General features: G+C 47.8%; 1 protein-coding gene across 34 annotated transcripts in view; it reads right to left on the reverse strand.

The window, feature by feature from the left end:
- Positions 1 to 219: 219 nt before the first annotated feature.
- LOC119967772 (regulating synaptic membrane exocytosis protein 1-like) overlaps positions 220 to 20,193 on the reverse strand; it is a 1,070,524-nt gene continuing 1,050,550 nt past the window's right edge. For all 34 annotated transcript variants that reach the window (XM_038800731.1, XM_038800737.1, XM_038800741.1 and 31 more), the window contains one exon: positions 220 to 2,428. In XM_038800731.1, coding sequence (XP_038656659.1) covers positions 2,210 to 2,428 — 219 coding nt within the window. In that variant the 3' untranslated portion in view covers positions 220 to 2,209. The remainder of the gene's footprint in view (positions 2,429 to 20,193) is intronic.

Consider the following 20,193-nt stretch of genomic DNA (forward strand, 5'->3'; position numbering starts at 1 on the left):
CATTTTGTCCCTTATTTATATTGCCTTTCCATGTTTTCCTGACCAAAATACATCACCTGACATTTTTCTCCACGGTTAACTTCATCTGCCATCTATCTGCCCATTCCACTAAATTATCCTTCTGAAGTTCTCTCTTTGATTCTCTTAGTTCCTGTTTTTGATCTCCTCTGTACTTTCCATATCGAGTTGATTAATGAACAGAAGAAAAAGATCAAAAGCTGACATGAAAAGTAAATTTTATTAAACATGTTTACATAAATGAGTCTGAAGTTTATTTAAAAGCACAGGGGAATGTTCAGAGAACTGCTGCGGTTCGGAAGGTACTACCCAAATCAGCTGCATTTGGCCCCAAAAAATGGAATGGGAACTTTATTGAACCATTTTTTCAATTATTCCTGCTCAGCAGGTCAGGAAGTAATCAATCTTATCAACCCTGGAGGACAACAGATAAATTAAAGAGCTGGCCAATTCACTCCGTGCAGGCAGAATACCTAGAAGTCAATTTTTTGTGTGTACACAATGTTTCCGATAACTGTTTGCCATTAATATCTAATAACTGACACCAAAATCAATCGGGTTCCTTTTCAATTCTACATCAGCAATTTTCAAGAGGGCACAAAAATCTTTCAATAGACATTCATACCAGACCTGAGCCTAAATGTTGTTAACATAAATAAATGGCTTCGATTTCTTAGTTATTTCTTTATATTAATAACAAGCAAACTGTACAAGTACATGCAACATACAAGCTGGCCTATGTGGAACTAACACACATATTAATTAACTCCTGTGTTGTTTCCCCCCTACAAAACATGCATGCAGCAATTGAACAGTTCCAGAGTCATGCTGTTCCACATCAGTGATTCAAAAATCAAAATGGCCCGTGAGAGCAGGAGGAGGAAGTAGAATCACCATTTGCAATTACGTAAATACGCAAGGGATTTCAAGGAGGAAAAATGATTTTTTTTTTAAAAAAGCAAATCGAAAGTTTGCTTTTCTTTCAAAAAAATAATACATCTCACTGTAAAAAAATCAAGCACTGTGCTTGCAGTAATTCCGAAATAATGTAAACTAAAGTCAGATTAAAAAACACTAACGTGTGCAGGAAACTTCAACAGTAATTTCCAGCAATTATCAAACAACTTGCATCATGCTCTATCCGGGGCAAATCGGAGTGCCACGTGACACGCGATCAGGGAAATTCCCAGGTACAGCTCAAAAAGCTATCCATTATTGATCAATACTTTGGGAAGTCAAATATACAATTTTATACAGAGGTTATCGCAACTGTTTGTAATTATAGACATTACAAGGAACATCTTAGTGCCACAATCTCTGCAAAATATCAAGTCTGAAGCTGAATTTAACAGTCCCCAGCACTGACTGCAGTTTCAAAACTCTATTTTCATGCAAAACATCAGAAACCATAAAAAATTTAATTCATAATGCAAATGTGTACTTGTTTTACGAAGAGAAAAACAATGGCAATATGTGGCAACAATTTGAGAATCTTTGCTTAGAAATATAATGGGTGCTGCTCAACGTTTTTTTTTTCCCGCAGCTAACTCAGAATAAATTGATGCCATTAACTGAGAGTCAGTGATATCCAGACACTGGCATTTTCTGCACAAGTCTGTGTCAGTTGAACACTCTTTGTGAGGCTGAAGTCACTACGCAGCACCCTTTAATAAAGGAACAAAAGGAAAGGTCCCTGCCAGCATTGGGGTAGGGGAACAGTTGCAGAAGTTTAGCTAGGTTTCAGTACAACAGACAGCAGTGGACAAAGTGTGTGCAGAGAAACAAAATGTAACACCGTAAGGGTAACACTGTTTATAGTTTCAACAGAAACATTAATGAACAATTCAATTTTTTTCTGATTCTTATTACCTTTCCAGTTTGTTGTTATCCACTTGAAAACTTATTTTAGGTCAGAGTACAAGTCTCATCCATTTAGCCTCTTACATAAAATCAGTGACCATCACTGATATTTTCCATTCAGTATTTAATGTAGTGTGTGTTTGCCAATTCATGCCAGCATACATACATAAATACATACACAGATCTATGTACTTTTTAGGATTTATGAAGCCCTATTTTTTTTTTTGAAAGAGTACTATTGGCAAAACAAAAGTGATTGTCTGGCTCCAGCAGTGATTTGATCATATCTGTGGTCAGCTTCTGATTTTTGTCCGGTTTTGTGATCAGTTCACTATGACCTAATACAGGGAGGTCCACTCGAACTCTCAAGAGATGACTGGGAAGCTCTACGAGTAAGAGGAGTCAAGGTGGGGTCCACCAATGAAGATGTTGGAAACAGTTTGTACCAACCAATCACCATGCTAGATAGATCCAGCTCTTCCAACAGGATCTGTGCCACTCCCATAAAACATTTGTGGTCCATTCGGCCATAATCTCCCCAGACTATCACCTGGAAAATAATGAAGAAACAAAGTGAAGATACTTGAATAACTTCCCAATATTCATTTGTTTACAGACCGAGGGAACGATCTAACATAAATGTTTCTAAGTGTCATGTGTGGTGGGTTTTGCTGTGAGTTTCCCCCTGGCTCTGTTGGTGAGTTCCCCATTACTATCTAACGACACTTAGAACAAAGAACTACAGCACAGGAACAGACCTTTGGCCCATCAAGCCTGCACCAATCCAGATTCCTTATTTAGATCTACTACTTATTGCCCAAAATATCTCTATCCCTCCATTCCCTGCCCATTCATGTGTCTATCAAAATATATCTCAAACATTGCTATTTTGCCTGCCTCCACCACCTCCACTGGCAACAAGTTCCAGGCACCCACCACCCTCTGTGTGAATAACTTTACCCGCTCATCTCCCCTGAACATTTCCCCTCTCACATTGAACCTGTGCCCCTTTGTAATTGAGTCTTCCATCCTGGGAAAAAAACTTCTGACTATTCAACCTGTCTATACCTCTCATACTTTTGTAGACCTCAAACAGGTCTCCCCTCAGCCTCCGTTTTTCCAACAAAACAATCCTGAGTTTATTCAACCTCTCCTCATAGTTAACACCCTCCATACGAGGCAATGTCCTGGTAAACCTTCTTTTCACTCTCGCCAAAGCATCCACGTTCTTCTGGTACTGTGGCAACCAGACCAGCAAGCAATAGTCAAAGTGGCCTAACTAAAGTTTTATACAACTGTAACGTGACCTGCCAACTCTTGTAGTCAATGCCCTGGTCGATGAAGGCAAGCATGCCGGATGCATTCTTGACCACCTTATCCAGCTGCATTGCCACTTTCAAGGACCTGAACGTCCAGATTCCTGTGTGTGTCAGTGTTCCTAACGGTTCTTCCATTTACCCTATAACTCATACCTGAATTTGATCTTCCAAAATGCATCATCTCGCATTTGCCCGGATTGAACTCCATGTGTCATTTCTCTGGCCAACTCTCCAGTCCATCTGTATTCTGCTGTATTCTCGGACCATCCCCTTCACTATCTGCTACTCCATCTATCTTAATGTCATCGGCAACTTGCTAATCAGAGCATCTACATTATCCTGCAGATCATTTATATATATTACAAACAACAGTGGTCCCAACAGTGGAACGCCACTAGTTACAGATTTCCATTCTGAAAAACTCCCTTCCACTGTTACTCTGTCTCCTGTTGCCAAGCCAGTTCTTTATCTATCTAGCTAGCACACCGTAAATCCTATGCGACTTTACCTTTTACACCAGTCTGCCATGAGGGAACTTGTCAAACGTCTTAATAAAGTCCACGTAATCCTCTTCCACAGTTTTTCGCTCATCAATTAATTTTGTCATTTTCTCAAAAACATCTAGCAAGTTGGTAAGACATGATGTTTCCTGCACAAAACTATGTTGCCTATCATTAACAAGTCCATTCGCTTCCAAATATGATTAGATCCTGTCCCTCAGTATCTTCTGCAACAGCTTCCCCACCACTGACGTCAGGCTCACCAGCCTACGATTACCTGGATTATCCCTGCTTCCCTTCTTAAACAAAGGGACAACATTAGCTAGTCTCCAGTCCTCTGGAACCTCGCCTGTTGTCAAAAATGATGCAAAGATATCTGTTAAGGCTCCAGCTATTTTCTCTCTTGCCTCTCACGTTAATCTGGGATAGACCCCATCTGGCCCAGAGAACCCGTCTACCTTAATGCATTTTCAGATATCCAACACTTATAAAGCTGACATGTCCTAGCGTATTCACACACCCTCCTAACCGCAACATCCATCATGTCCCTCTCCTTGGTGAATACCGAAGCAAAGTACTCATAAAGGATCTGACCCACTTCCTCTGACTCCATGCATAACTTCCCTCCTTTGTCTCTTTCCCTCACTACCCTCTTGCTCCTTATATATGTTGAAAAGTTTGTCAGATTTTCCTTGACCCTGCTTGACAATGACATTTCATGGCCTCCTAACTCCCTGTTTGAGTTTGTTCCCACTTTCCCTATATCCTTCAAAGGTTTTGTCTGTTTTTAATTGCCGAGACTTAATGTATGCTTCCTTTATCTTTTTGACTAGTCTCATAATTTCCCTTGTCATCTATGGTTCCCTAATCCAGCCATTTTTGTCCTTGATTTTGACAGGGACCTGCCTGTCCTCCACTCTAATCAACTGCCTCTAAAAGACTCCCACATAGCAAATGTGGATTTACCCTCAAACAGCCGCTCCCAATCCACATTCTCCAACTCTTGCCAAACCCTGTTGTAGTTAGCTTTCCCCCCAATTTAGCACCCTCACTCAAGGACCACACTTGTCCTTTTCCATGAGTATTTGAAAACTTACGGAATTATGATCACTATTCCCACAATGTTCCCGTACTGAAACTTTGTTCACCTAATCGGGCTCATTTCCCAATACTAGGACCAGTAAGGCCCCATCCCTGGTTGGACTATCAACATAATGTTTCAAAAACCCTCTTGGACACACCAAACAAACTGCTCTGCATCCAAACCTCTGGAACTAAGGTACTCCCAGTCAAAATGGGGGAAATTAAAATCACCCATCACAACAACCCTGCTATTTTCACATCTTTCAAGAATCTGACTACATTATCTGTTACTCTGTATCTCGTTGGCTGTTGCATGCTTCCTATTCATGATCTCAACCGTAATGCCTCACTGCAGAATCCCCCCAAGATATCCTCCCTCATCACAGCTATATGTTCCCTAACGAAGATATTGCAACTCCCCACCCTTTCTGCTACCCCCTCTGTCTCGTCCAAAACACTGATATCCCGGAAAGTGAAGCTGCCAGTCCTTCAACCATGTCTCCACAATTGCAATATCATAATTCCCTACATTAATCCAAGCTCTAAGTTCATCCGTCTATACTTCTGTTTATACTTCTTTTGTTAAAAAAAAAATGCACTCCAGACCTCCAGGCCCACTGAGATCAACGCCTTCCCTTTGCCTGCTCTCCCTCTTTGCTATATTTGCCTTAGTCTCAAGCTCTTCCCCAGTCTCTACAGTTGCTGGCCTGCTGCTCCAGTTCCCACCACCTGCCATACTGGTTTAGTCACTGTTTTGGGCCTTGGGAAGTTCTTTCCAGTTTAGCCCATACTTAGAATTATTTTAATCACTGGGGAGATGATCTCTCGAACCAGAGCAGCCAGAGATCAGGCTGCCATTTTGAAAGGGTGCCCCTTCCCTGAGGTGAGCTTGTAGGTCTATTACACTGCCCATCCATGGGCAATATCACCCTCCACAGATTATCCCACACTCCCCAAGTGATGACACTCCACTATGGGGTTGCTGAGGGCCCCCCATGCAGGCCTTTCCACCCCCGTTTCTGGCCCATCATTCACCCCCCCCCCAACATTCCAGACGCCTCTTCATACCCACCTGCACCCACACACCCTCCTTTCATGGGCATGGCCCCCTCAGGCCCTGACCAGTGGCAGTGCCACCCTGGCACACGGGCGCCATGGTACTGCCACCCTGGTAGTGTCCCTACCAGCTTTGTAATGTCAGGGTGGCAGGATGTCACTGCCAAGGTGCCATGGTCCAGGGAGAGGGCCATTGCACTGTCCTTGACCACCCAAGAGCCTCCGAGAGCCTGGGAGACCCCCCCCCCCCCCCCCCCCCCCCCCCCCCCGTGTCATTCGCCTGGTCCATGTTTGTGTGAACCAGTACTGAACAGCACCCAGCTGGGGATACCCTGCGGAGGCTGGTAGATTCTGGGTGAGTACTCCTTAGTGCAGGGGTGGGCAAACTACGGCCCGCGGGCCGCATGCGGCCCGCCAAAGGTATTTCTGCGGCCCACCAAGTCATTAAAAAAAAAAAACATTTAAAAAAAAAAATTTTTTTTTTTTTTTTTTTTAATTTTTTTTTTAAGGTTAATGGGGGTGGGGGGCTGTTGGGTTACTTACTGGTATAGGGTGGATACGTTGACTTGAGTAGGGTGATCATTGCTCGGCACAACATCGAGGGCCGAAGGGCCTGTTCTGTGCTGTACTGTTCTATGTTCTATATGAGGCGCCCAGAATCATTACCGGGTGAAGTAATTATTTTACTTAATATACTATGCGGCCCTTTGTGAATTGTGAATTTCTGAATGTGGCCCTTGCATGGAAAAGTTTGCCCACCCCTGCCTTAGTGGGTCTAAAACTGACTTTGGTGCACAACTTGGTCATACCCATTGTGGGCGGGATCCCGACGATGCCGCTTTGCGAGGTCCAGGAAGCCTGAGGGAGGCGTCTCCCGGCATCTACCGGCCATGTCATGATCCCGTTTGGTGTCAACAGGGCCGTTAGATCACGCCCCTATATTTTGGTTAGTGTGCATAAAATCTTACCACCATTATAAAGGAGGCAGAAACAACTTCAAATACTCCAATGTCTAGATTAATAAGGATGTAATTTAACTTTACTGCTGGCAATGCTCAACAGCTGCAAATAAAGCCCTGAAGTATTATTCAAAAGCCTGTTTTACAGAGTGCCAAACCTTTGCCTTTTTCTTCCACAGCCCATTCGAATTATGGAAAATGCCCAACCAAAAGTACAATCAAAACTGTATATTAACAATTTAAAAATAATTTGTTGCGAATGATTGCTCCCAACATATGCCACAGAGCCTTAAAGAGTTCAGAGAGTGAGAGAAGAAGCGAAAGGCAAGGAAAATGTTTTCGTAAAAAAATAAAATTGGCAATGTATTGCTTTCTTTAAAATTAAGAGCTGGGAAGACTGCAGAGTTTTGCAATGTAATTGTTCTCTCAGGCATTAATTACAGATAATGATACAGAGTAAATAAGAATGAAAATCACAAAGTGAAAGGAAACAATGCAGGAAATATATAGGATATATATAGTAATTTGCTTTTATCCATTGGTTAGACCGTAGTTTGGTATCACGTTTGGAGCGTGCCTACTACTACTGGGCTATTCGAGTATCTGGCCTGGGGCATGGGAGTGTGTTTGTGGACAGCTCTTGAGGGATGTCCCTGCACAGGAATTCTCCTCCGTTTTTACCTACTCTGCTCCGGGTTTCTTGACCCATCCCGGTCCTCTTTCTGCTGTGGCCGCCCAGTGGTAGATCTGTAGGTTCAGGAGGGCCAATCCTCCCACACTTCTTTGTGGGGCCTTCTTTTGGATCCTTGGTACTTTCCCCACATACAAACGCCATGATTAACCTGTTGAATGCATTGAAAAAGACCTTGGGGCCGTACATTGGGAGGGATCTGAACAGGATGAGGACCCTGAGCAGCACATTCATTTTGACCATCTGCATTCTTTCTGCCAGACAGAGTAGATGCAAGACGCATCTCTGCAGGTCTCTTTTGACTTCCTCCACCAGACTCGGGTGGAATTCTCCCGTCCGCCAACCGCATTTTTTGGCACAGCGCGCCCCGGGGGTCAGCAGGTTTCTCCTTCCTGCAGCCGGCCAATGGGGTTGCCTATTGAGGCCATCCCATGGTGTCGGGAAACCCACAGGTGTGAGTGCACTGCCGGTGGACAGGAGAGTCCCGCCGATGGAGAATTCCTCTGGTTAGGTCCCATTTGTTGATCTGGTTAGGTTCCATATGTTGGGCTATTTGGATCTCTCCCCCCTCCCCCCCCCCCCCCCCCATCTCCCTTTGGCGCTCTGAGCGTGATTGGCAATTGGCTCGATTGCCAGGGCAAACAGTAGCGGTGATAAAGGCCATCACTGCCTCTTGCCTCTGTGCAGCCGGAAGCATCCAGAGCTGGTGGTGTTTGTCTGTACGCTCGCCATAACAGCGCTGTGCAGTAATTTCACCCAGGAGGTTAACCCTGGCCAAAACCCAAACCGTTCTCGTACCTCTAGGAGTTACTTCCACTCGACCCTGTGTTTTCTCCCTGGATGGGGTCATTATCATGTTCAGCAGGCGCGTGATTTGCTGCCTACCCTTGACAAAGCCAGTCTGATCTTCGAACCAGCACTGGCACATAGCTTTCCAGTCACCTCCCCGGGACATTCGCCAGTGTGTTTGCATCAATGTATAGGAGTGAAATGGGTCTTCGTATTTTTTGGGTATCAGCTTGAGGTTTGGGCCAGCGTTGACGGCGGGGTACACCTTACTAACGATTCTGCGAATATCGCCCCCAGCTTCAGGGCTTTGTAGAAGTCCGCCAGGAATCCATCTGGCCCGGTGCTTACCCTGCCTGCATGGAGTTGAGACTCTTCATGACTTCCTTCAGTTCTAATAGTGCTTCCAGGCCTCATCTCACATCTTCCCCCACCTTGAATTAGGGCAGCAGGGTAGCATGGTGGTTAGCATAAATGCTTCACAGCTCCAGGATCCCAGGTTCGATTCCCGGCTGGGTCACTGTCTGTGTGGAGTCTGCACGTCCTCCCCCTGTGTGCGTGGGTTTCCTCCGGGTGCTCCGGTTTCCTCCCACAGTCCAAAGATGTGCGGGTTAGGTGGATTGGCCATGCTAAATTGCCCGTAGTGTCCTAATAAAAGTAAGGTTAAGGGGGGGGTTGTTGGGTTACGGGTATAGGGTGGATACGTGGGTTTGAGTGGGCCCTCACAACATTGAGGGCCGAAGGGCCTGTTCTGTGCTGTACTGTTCTATGTTCTATGACTGGCATGTCCAGTCCAACAAGGAACTGCTTCATCTTCGAGTGCCCCTCCGGAGGCTCGAAGATGTACAACCCTCTGTAAAAGGTTGCAAAGGCATTGTTTATCTGTTCCGGCGCTGCGACGAGCTGGCCGCACCTGTCTTTGACCTGATCTGTTTCTCTCGCGGCTGCTTGCTCCCTCAGCTGGTCAGCCAACAGGCGGCTGGCTTTGTCTCCATGCTCATAAGAGTTCCTGCCCCCGGGCAGCACGGTGGTGCAGTGGTTAGCACTGCTGCCTCACGGCGCTGAGGTCCCAGGTTCGATCCCGGCTCTGGGTCACTGTCCGTGTGGAGTTTGCATATTCTCCCCGTGTCTGCGTGGGTTTCATCCCCACAACCCAAAGATGTGCAGGGTAGGTGGATTGGCCTCGCTAAATTGCCCCTTAATTGGAAACTCTAAATTTATTAAAATAAATAAATAAATAAAAAGTCCCCCGTGTCTGGTGGAACTGGTGCACTGCTTTCCTAGTGAAGATCACAGTCCATTTGTACATTTTCCTCCCCACCAGTAGTTCCATTGATGGGGCAGTAGGAGTATCGCCGGTTCACCTCCAGTATGGAGTGGAATAGCTGTTGCCTGGCCGCCCATTCATTCCTTTCTTTGCGCACCTTGAATAAATTAATTTCCCCCTGATCACCGCTTTTAGCACCTCCCAGTTCTGCTTGTTGGTAATGTATCCGTCTATGGCCTGTGATATACAATCACAAAATGCCTTCTTGGCAAGGAAGGCCGTGTTCAGTCTCCATGAGGGGCGTTCAGCCCAGCTGGTATCCAACATCACATCCATGTAGTGTGAGCATGGTCAGAGATTATGATTGCGGAATACTCTGCTCCTTCTACCCCTCGAAGCACCGATTTTCCCACTACAAAGAAGATGACCCTGGAGTAGACCCTGTGGACCTGGACGAAAAATGAGAACTCCTTCTCCCTTGGGTGCGTGAACCTCCAGGGGTCCCCTGACCCCATCTGCTCCATGAAGACAATCAGCTCTCAAGCCATATTTGTCAGTTTCTTCGATTGTTAATTTAGATTTATTGTCACTGTTCAGAGACAGAGAGCCCAGAAAGCGGCGGGAGCTCAGAGACAGAGCCCAGAAAGCGGCGGGAGTTCAGAGACAGAGAGCCCAGAAAGCAGCGGGTGTTCAGAGACAGAGAGCCCAGAAAGCAGCGGGAGTTCAGAGACAGAGAGCCCATAAAGCAGCGGGAGTTCAGAGACAGAGAGCCCATAAAGCAGCGGGAGTTCAGAGACAGAGGGAGCCCATAAAGCAGCGTGAGTTCAGAGGGACACAGGATAAAAGAGCGCGAGGAGAGCGGCAGTGAGTCAGCGAAAGAGCGGGAGGGGACACATTGAGAGCGGCGGGGTGCCAGTGGGAGCAAAGATAATATAAGGCGGGAACCGGAAGTACGCCCCGCGGACTTCTGGGAAGGATTTTCTCCTAACCAATAAATTGTGGTGGAGAGGATACCCGAGACACGACATGTGTAGTGTCTCCCACCCGCCCTCCTCCTCTAACCTAATAATAAGACCCATTGGGGTGAGCAGGTAAGTGCTATATTATATTATTATTTTTTATTTGTTTTATATTTGTTTACCAGAACTTGGTTGAAATTAAGTGGGATGGCAGGGAAGGTAGTGCAATGTTCCTCCTGCAGGATGTTTGAGGTGAGGGATGCCGTTAGTGTCCCTGCTGATTTTACCTGCAGGAAGTGCAGCCAGCTCCAGCTCCTACAAGACCGAGTTATGGTACTGGAGCTGGAGTTGGATGAACTTCGGATCATTCGGGAGGCAGAGGTGGTCATAGATAGGAGCTTCAGGGAAATAGTTACACCAAAGACTGGAGATAGATGGGTAACTGTAAGAGGGACTGGGAAGAAGCAGTCAGTGCAGGGACCCCCTGCGGTCGTTCCCCTGAGTAACAAGTATACCGTTTTGAATACTTGTGGGGGGGACGACTTACCAGGGGTAAGCCATGAGGTACGGGCCTCTGGCACGGAGTCTGTCCCTGTTGCTCAGAAGGGAAGGGGGGAAAGGAGTAGAACATTAGTAATTGGGGACTCAATAGTCAGGGGCACAGATAGGAGATTTTGTGGGAGCGAGAGAGACTCACGTTTCGTATTTTGCCTCCCAGGTGCAAGGGTAAGTGATGTCTCGGATCGTGTTTTCCGGGTCCTTAAGGGGGAGGGGGAGCAGCCCCAAGTCGTAGTCCACATTGGCACTAACGACATAGGTAGGAAAGGGGACAAGGATGTCAGGCAGGCCTTTAGGGAGCTAGGATGGAAGCTCAGAGCGAGAACAAACAGAGTTGTTATCTCTGGGTTGTTGCCCGTGCCACGTGATAGTGAGACGAGGAATAGGGAGAGAGAGCAATTAAACACGTGGCTACAGGGATGGTGCAGGCGGGAGGGATTCAGATTTCTGGATAACTGGGGCTCTTTCTGGGGAAGGTGGGACCTCTATAGACAGGATGGTCTACATCTGAACCTAAGGGGCACCAATATCCTGGGGGGGGGGGAGATTTGTTAGTACTCTTTGGGGGGGTTTAAACTAATTCAACAGGGGCATGGGAACCTGGATTGTAGTTTTGGGGTGCGAGAGATTGTGAGTAGAGAGGTCAGGAGCACAGATTTGACTTCGCAGGAGGGCGGCAGTGTTCAGGTCGGTGGTTTGAAGTGTGTCTATTTCAATGTCAGGAGTATACGAAATAAGGTAGGGGAACTGGCAGCATGGGTTGGTACCTGGGACTTCGATGTTGTGGCCATTTCAGAGACATGGATAGAGCAGGGACAGGAATGGTTGTTGCAGGTTCCGGGGTTTAGGTGCTTTAGTAAGGTCAGAGAAGGGGGCAAAAGAGGGGGAGGTGTGGCGCTGCTAGTCAAGGACAGTATTACGGTGGCAGAAAGGATGCAAGATGGGGACTCTTCTTCCGAGGTAGTATGGGCTGAGGTTAGAAACAGGAAAGGAGAGGTACACTGCTGGGAGTTTTCTATGGGCCACCTAATAGTTCTAGGGATGTAGGGGAAAGGATGGCGAAGATGATTCTGGAAAAGAGCGAAAGTAACAGGGTAGTTGTTATGGGAGACTTTAACTTTCCAAATATTGACTGGAAAAGATATAGTTCGAGTACATTGGATGGGTCGTTCTTTGTACAATGTGTGCAGGAGGGTTTTCTGACACAATATGTTGACAGGCCAACAAGAGGTGAGGCCACTTTGGATTTGGTTTTGGGTAATGAACCAGGCCAGGTGTTAGATCTGGAGGTAGGTGAACACTTTGGAGACAGTGACCACAATTCGGTGACCTTTACATTAGTGATGGAAAGGGATAAGTATACCCCGCAGGGCAAGAGTTATAGCTGGGGGAAGGGCAATTATGATGCCATTAGACATAACTTAGGATGTGTAGGTTGGAGAAGTAGGCTGCAAGGGTTGGGCACACTGGATATGTGGAGCTTGTTCAAGGAACAGCTATTGCGTGTTCTTGATCAGTACGTACCAGTCAGGCAGGGAGGAAAGGGTAGAGCGAGGGAACCGTGGTTTACCAAAGAAGTGGAATCTCTTGTTAAGAGGAAAAAGGAGGCCTATGTGAAGATGAGGCGTGAAGTCTCAGTTGGGGCGCTTGATAGTTACAGGGAAGCGAGGAAGGATCTAAAGAGAGAGCTAAGACGAGCAAGGAGGGGACATGAGAAGTCTTTGGCAGGTAGGATCAAGGAAAACCCAAAAGCTTTCTATAGGTATGTCAGGAATAAAAGAATGACTAGGGTAAGAGTAGGGCCAGTCAAGGACAGTGGTGGGAAGTTGTGTGTGGAGGCTGAGGAGATAAGCGAGATACTAAATGAATACTTTTCGTCTGTATTCACTCAGGAAAAAGATAATATTGTGGAGGAGAATGCTGAGACCCAGGCTATTAGAATAGATGGCATTGAGGTGCGTAGGGAAGAAGTGTTGGCAATTCTGGACAATGTGAAAATCGATAAGTCCCCGGGGCCTGATGGGATTTATCCTAGGATTCTTTGGGAAGCCAGGGAAGAGATTGCTGAGCCTTTGGCTTTGATTTTTAGGTCATCATTGGCTACAGGAATAGTGCCAGAGGACTGGAGGATAGCAAATGTGGTCCCTTTGTTCAAGAAGGGGAGTAGAGATAACCCCGGTAACTATAGGCCGGTAAGCCTCACGTGTGTTGTGGGTAAAGTCTTGGAGAGGATTATAAAAGATACGATTTATAATCATCTCGATAGGAATAATATGATTAGGGATAGTCAGCATGGTTTTGTGAAGGGTAGGTCATGCCTCACAAACCTTATCGAGTTCTTTGAGAAGGTGACTGAACAGGTGGACGAGGGTAAAGCAGTTGATGTGGTGTATATGGATTTCAGTAAAGCGTTTGATAAGGTTCCCCACGGTCGGCTATTGCAGAAAATACGGAGGCTTGGGATCGAGGGTGATTTAGAGATGTGGATCAGAAATTGGCTAGTTGAAAGAAGACAGAGAGTGGTGGTCGATGGGAAATGTTCAGAATGGAGTTCAGTTACGAGTGGCGTACCACAAGGATCTGTTCTGGGGCCGTTGCTGTTTGTCATTTTTATAAATGACCTAGAGGAGGGCGCAGAAGGATGGGTAAGTAAATTTGCAGACGACACTAAAGTCGGTGGAGTTGTAGACAGTGCGGAAGGATGTTGCAGGTTACAGAGGGACATAGATAGGCTGCAGAGCTGGGCTGAGAGGTGGCAAATGGAGTTTAATGTGGAGAAGTGTGAGGTGATTCACTTTGGAAAGAATAACAGGAATAAGGAATATTTGGCTAATGGTAAAATTCTTGGTAGTGTGGATGAGCAGAGGGATCTCGGTGTCCATGTACATAGATCCCTGAAAGTTGCCACCCAGGTTGATAGGGTTGTGAAGAAGGCCTATGGTGTGATGGCCTTTATTGGTAGAGGGATTGAGTTCCGGAGCCATGAGGTCATGTTGCAGTTGTACAAAACTCTAGTACGGCCGCATTTGGAGTATTGCGTACAGTTCTGGTCGCCTCATTATAGGAAGGACGTGGAAGCTTTGGAACGGGTGCAGAGGAGATTTACCAGGATGTTGCCTGGTATGGAGGGAAAATCTTATGAGGAAAGGCTGATGGACTTGAGGTTGTTTTCGTTAGAGAGAAGAAGGTTAAGAGGTGACCTAATAGAGGCATACAAAATGATCAGAGGGTTAGATAGGGTGGACAGCGAGAGCCTTCTCCCGTGGATGGAGGTGGCTAGCACGAGGGGACATAGCCTTAAATTGAGGGGTAATAGATATAGGACAGAGGTCAGAGGTGGGTTTTTTACGCAAAGAGTGGTGAGGCCGTGGAATGCCCTACCTGCAACAGTAGTGAACTCGCCAACATTGAGGGCATTTAAAAGTTTATTAGATAAGCATATGGATGATAAGGGCATAGTGTAGGTTAGATGGCCTTTAGTTTTTTCCATGTCGGTGCAACATTGAGGGCCGAAGGGCCTGTACTGCGCTGTATCGTTCTATGTCACGTGTACGGAGGTACAGTGAAAAATATTGTTCTGTGTTCAGTCCAGGCAGATCGTTCCATATATGAAAATCATACTATAAATACACGATGTAGATAAAGACATTGGGTGAAGCATATGGAGTACAGTAGAGGAAATATGTTGAGAGATCAGTTTAGTTCATAAGAGGGCCATTCAGGGTCTGGCAACAGCGGGGAAGAAGCTGTTTTTGAATCTGTCTGTGTACTCAGACATTTTTTATCTTCTACCCGATGGAAGAGGTTGGAAGAGAGAATAATGTGGGTGGGAGGTGTCTTTGATCATGCTGTCCGCTTTCCCAAGGCAGGGGGAGGGATAGACAGAAACAATGGATGGGAGTCAGGTTCATGTGATGGACTGGGCAGCGTTCATGACTTTTTGTATATTCTTACAGTCTTGGGCCGAGCAGTTGCCGTACTAAGCTGTGATGCAGCCAGATAGGATGCTTCCTATGGTGTAAAAATTGGTAAGAGTCAATGTGGGCATGCCGAATTTCCTTACTCTCCTGAGGAAGAATAGGCGCCGGTGTTGCTTCCTTGGTTGTAGCATCAACATAAGTGAACCAGGACAGATGGTGATATGCACACCTAGGAATTTAATGCTGTCAACCATCTCCACCACGGCCCCGTTGATGCAGACAGGGGCGTGTACGTCACTTTGCTTCCTGAAGTCAATGACCAGCTCCTTAGTTTTGCTGACATCGCTGGAGAGATAGTTGTCGGTACACCATGGCACTATTTCCCTCCTGTACTCTGAATCATTGTTGTTTGAGATCCGACCCACTGTGGTGTCATCAGCAAACTTGTAGATGGAATTGTAGCTGAATTTTGCCAATGTTGTGTGTGTAAGGAGTAGAGTATTAGTAGCATGTAGCCTTGCGGGCCCTGGTATTGATTGATTGATTGATTTGATTTATTGTCACATGTACCGAAGTACAGTGAAAAGTATTTTTCTGAGGCCGAGGAACGTACACAGTATGGACATAGTAGACACAAGAATAATCAACAGGGAACATTGACAAATGTTTAGTAGTATGGCTGCCCCCCTGGCCCTGTAACAAGATTGGTATGTCTGACCCACCCAGCATTTTCTTATTGGCAGCTGGTGCTTCTCCCTCAGCTGTACCTCTTGGAGGAAGATAACATCGTCCCTCAGACTTTTCAGATGGGCTGAGACTCTAGATCTTTTCATTGGCTTTTTAACGGGTACATCGACAAAGCAGTGATTGGTTACAGTGCGGAACAAGGGCCAAACAAAGCAAATACATGAGCAAGAGCAGCATAGGGCGTCGTGAATAGTGTTCCTACGGGGAACAGATCAGTCCGAGGGGGAGTCATTGAGGACTCTTGTAGCTGTGGGGAAGAAGCTGTTCCTATGGGGCAGCACGGTAGCATTGTCGGTTGCACAATTGCTTCACAGCTCCAGCGTCCCAGGTTCGATTCCGGCTTGGGTCACTGTCTGTGCGGAGTCTGCGCATCCTCCCCGTGTGTGCGTGGGTTTCCTCCGGGTGCTCCGGTTTCCTCCCACAGTCACAAAGATGTGCAGGTTAGGTGGATTGGCCATGATAAACTGCCCTTAGTGTCCAAAATTGCCCTTAGTGTTGGGTGGAGTTACTGGGTTATGGGGATTGGGTGGAGGTGTTGACCTTGGGTAGGGTGTTTGTTCCAAGAGCCGGTGCAGACTCGATGGGCCGAATGGCCTCCTTCTGCACTGTAAATTCTATGAAAGTTCTATGAAGTTCTATGTCCGGATGTGCGAGTAGGATGTACCTTCTGCCTGATGGAAGGGTCTGGAAGAAGGCAATGCCTGGGTGGGAGTCTGATAATGCTGTTTGCCTTCCTGAGGCAGCGAGTGGTGTAGACAGAATCAATGTGGGGGTGGCAAGCTTGTGTGATGCATTGGGCTGATTTCACCGCAGTTTCTTGCGATCTTGGACCGAGCTGTTGCCATACCAAGCTGTGATGCAGCCGGATAAGATGCTCTCTATTGCACATCTGTCGTGGTTTGTGAGAGTCGATGCAGATATGCCAAATTTCTTTAGCTTCCGTAGAAAGTAGTGACATTGTTGGGCTTTCTTGACTGTTGCATCAACGTGAGTGGACCAGGACAGACTGTGGGTGATGGTGGAACTTAAAGCTATCGACCATCTCCACTTGAGGATTATCATAGAGAACGTGTTGTTGTTTATCCATACTGATTGTGTTCAATGGGTCAGGAAGTCGAAAGATCCAGTTGCAGTGGGAGAAGCTAAATGCTAGGGGCGTGATTCTCCGCTCCCCACGCGGCGTGGGAGAATCACGGGAGGGCCCCCCGACAAAATTCATGCCCCGCAATTCCCCCCCCCCCCCCCCCCCGGCTCGGAAGAATCGCCGCTCGCAGTTTTTCACGGCGAACGGTGATTCTCCGAACCGGATGGGCCGAGCGGCCTGCCGTTCGCGGCCGTTTCACGACGGCGCCAAACACACCTGGTCGCTACCATCGTGAAACGGGAGTGAGAAGCCCGTTTGGGGCTTGTAGGTGGCCTAGAGAGGAAATAGCACCACGACTGTGCTCAGGAGGGGACAGGCCCGCGATCGGTGCCCACCGATCGTTGGTCCGGCGTCCAAATTGGACGCACTATTTCCCCTCCGCCATCCCGCAAGATTTAGCCGCCACGTCTTGCGGGGTGGCTGAGGGGAAAGACGGCCACCGCGCATGCACGGGTTCGTGCCGTCAGCGTCATTCTCGGCGCGACGGCCCCGCGGCCGAGATTTACGGAGCGCCGCTCCTAGCCCCGCCGGGAGGGGAGAATGGGGGGAGAGGAGCGGCCTCCGAGGCCGTCGTGAAACTCGGCCGAGTTCATGACGGCCCTCCCGATTTTTCCCGGGAGCGGAGAATTCCGCCCTAGGTTTTTGAGTTTGGAATTGAGCTTGACTGGGTTTATGGTGTTGAAGGCAGATCTGTAGTCAATGAATGGGAGTCTGAAATACGAGTCCATTTTGTCGAGGTGCTCCAGGGATAAGTGTAGGGCCACTGGTGTGGACTGGTCGTGGCAGTATGCAAATTGCAGTGGCTGCAATAACTTATTGCATAACTTGATGTGTCTCATGACCAACCTCTCAAAGCACTTCACGATGATAGATGTCAGGGCCACCAGATGGTAGTCATTGAGGCACGTTGCCTGGTTCTTCTTTGGCACCGGATGATAGTGGTCTGCTTGAAGCAGGTGGGGACCTCAGAGCGGAGAAGGGAGAGTTTGAAAATGTTTGCGAACCAGTTGGTCCCCGCAGGATCTGAGTGCACAACCTGGGACTCCATCAGGACTATTGCTTTCCGTGGGTTCACTTTCAAGAAGGCCGATCGAAGTTCTGAGGCTGTGATGGTCGGTATTGGGTGTGTCCAAGGCTTTTGGGGCAGTTGACAATAGTTTGTTGGCTTCCTGCTCGCAACGAACATAGAATGCATTGAGTTCATTGGGGAAGGGTGCTTTATTGTAAGACTTTGCTTTGTAGCCCGATGTATTATTTAAGCCTGGCCACAACCGGCGAGAGTCCATCCATGTCATTAGTCTGGAATCTAGCTTAAGTCTGGAAATCTAGTTGATCTGGTATTGTATTGCGGCGCCCCTGATGGCTTTGAGGAGGTTGTACCTAGATTTCTTGTATAGGTCAGGGTCACCTGCCTTAAACGCCTCAGACCTGGACTTCAGTAGGGAGTGGATCTCCCGGTAAAACCATGGTTTCCAGTTGGGGAACGCACTTACTACCTTCTTTAATACGCAATCTTCAACACACTTACTGATGATTTGGGGCTGGATCTGTCTGTCCGTTGAAGTGTTCCTCCACCCCCATGATGAGTGAGTCTCTGCCTATGTCGGGGATTTCTTCCATGGTTTTTTTCATTAGTACCGTGCCATTCCCTGTGTCCGTAACCGTCTTTGTCATCGTGAAGGCTTGTTTAGTAGTATGGCTGCCCCCCCTGGCCCGGTAACAAGATTGGTCTGACCCATCCAGCATTTTCGTATTGGCAGCTGGTGCTTCTCCCTCAGCTGTATCTCTTGGAGGAAGATAACATCGTCCCTCAGACTTTTCAGATGGGCTGAGACTCTGGCTCTTTTCATTGGCTTTTCACTGGGCCATTAAGTCCCCTGATGTTCCAGGTGACTATGCTAATGGGGGGGAGGGGGGGGGGGATGGGTTCTCTTCTACCCCCCCTCTCTTCCTACTGGGTCAACCGTACTTAGCTTATGGATGCGCCCCTGCACTTTGGGGTTTCGAGGATGGCCATGGTCACCATTCTCACCATGTGACTACACCCTTACACCTCAGGGTTTCCCTTTATCTGGGGTCCGCCAAGATTGGGCAGCACAGTCGCACACGTGGCTAGCACTGTGGCTTCACAGCGCCAGGGTCCCAGGTTCGATTCCCAGCTGGGTCACTGTCTGTGCGGAGTCTGCATATTCTCCCCGTGTCAGCGTGGGTTTCCTCCGGGTGCTCCAGTTTCCTCCCACAGTCCAAAGATGTGCAGGTTAGGTGGCTTGGCCATGCTAAATTGCCCGTAGTGTCCAAAAAAAGTTTAGGGGGGGTTATTGGGTTATGGGGATAGGGTGGAAGTGAGGGCTTAAGTGGGTCGGTGCAGAACCGATGGGCTGAATGGCCTCCTTCTGCACTGTATGTTCTATGTTCGATCCTGGTGTTGTTTTTGCTGGCAGCATGTAAGACCTGTCATATCCAGCATTCTATCCACCCCCAACCCCCTCCTACCCCCAACGATTCCCCCTCTTTGGTGTGTCCACCTCTTTCCAGTCTCCCAGTCCTTTCCCCCCTTCTTCCCATTGTCTAGCTTCCCCATCCCTTCTGACAGACAATCTCTCCCCCCCCCCTGAGCTGGAGTAATCCTTATCCTACACAGAGTTTATTTCTACTGTTGCCGTTGTTGCTTCTGCCTTCCCAGCCCGTGTCTGTGCACAGTCTGCCTTGGCCTGGACAGTTACCCACAGTTTGGCTGGGTACATCATTCCTAACTGCACCCCACTCTTGTAAAAGGCCACCTTGGCTGCATGAAATTCAGTACGGCGCTTGGTCAGCTCTGTCCCAATCTCCTGGTACACTTGGATCGAGTTGCTTTTCCACTGGAAGGATGGTGTGCGCCTTGCCCAGTTCGGAATCTTTTCCCGATCCTGGTACCGGTGAAGTTTCCTGCTGATGGCCCTTGGTTGTTCTCCTGCTTTGGCCTGAGTGACCTGTGGGCTCTGCCTACCTCTGGGGCTCTCCCTGCTGAGCGGCTTACCTAGCATCTGGGTCACATATTCCATGGGTTTCCCGCCCTCTATACCCGCTGGCGCGGTCGGTTATCCTGGTCCTTGACCCTTGCGTCGCCACCAACCTTGCCATTTCTGTGTCCAAGGAAGTGATTTGGTCACTCTGGTTGGTCACCGCTTTCACCAGGTCTCTGGTGGTCACAGAACCGTTGTTCTGTCTTTTCTCATGCCACCTTTAAGGGGCCACCGCTGCCTTCGCTGTTGCTTTTGAGCTTTAGTTTTAGTAGCTCCCGAGGGAGGAGGTCCATTCACTTATCGGTGGCAGTCTGGCGTGAG

The sequence above is a fragment of the Scyliorhinus canicula genome, chromosome 6 (assembly GCF_902713615.1).
Source record: "Scyliorhinus canicula chromosome 6, sScyCan1.1, whole genome shotgun sequence".
NCBI classification, from domain to species: domain Eukaryota; kingdom Metazoa; phylum Chordata; class Chondrichthyes; order Carcharhiniformes; family Scyliorhinidae; genus Scyliorhinus; species Scyliorhinus canicula.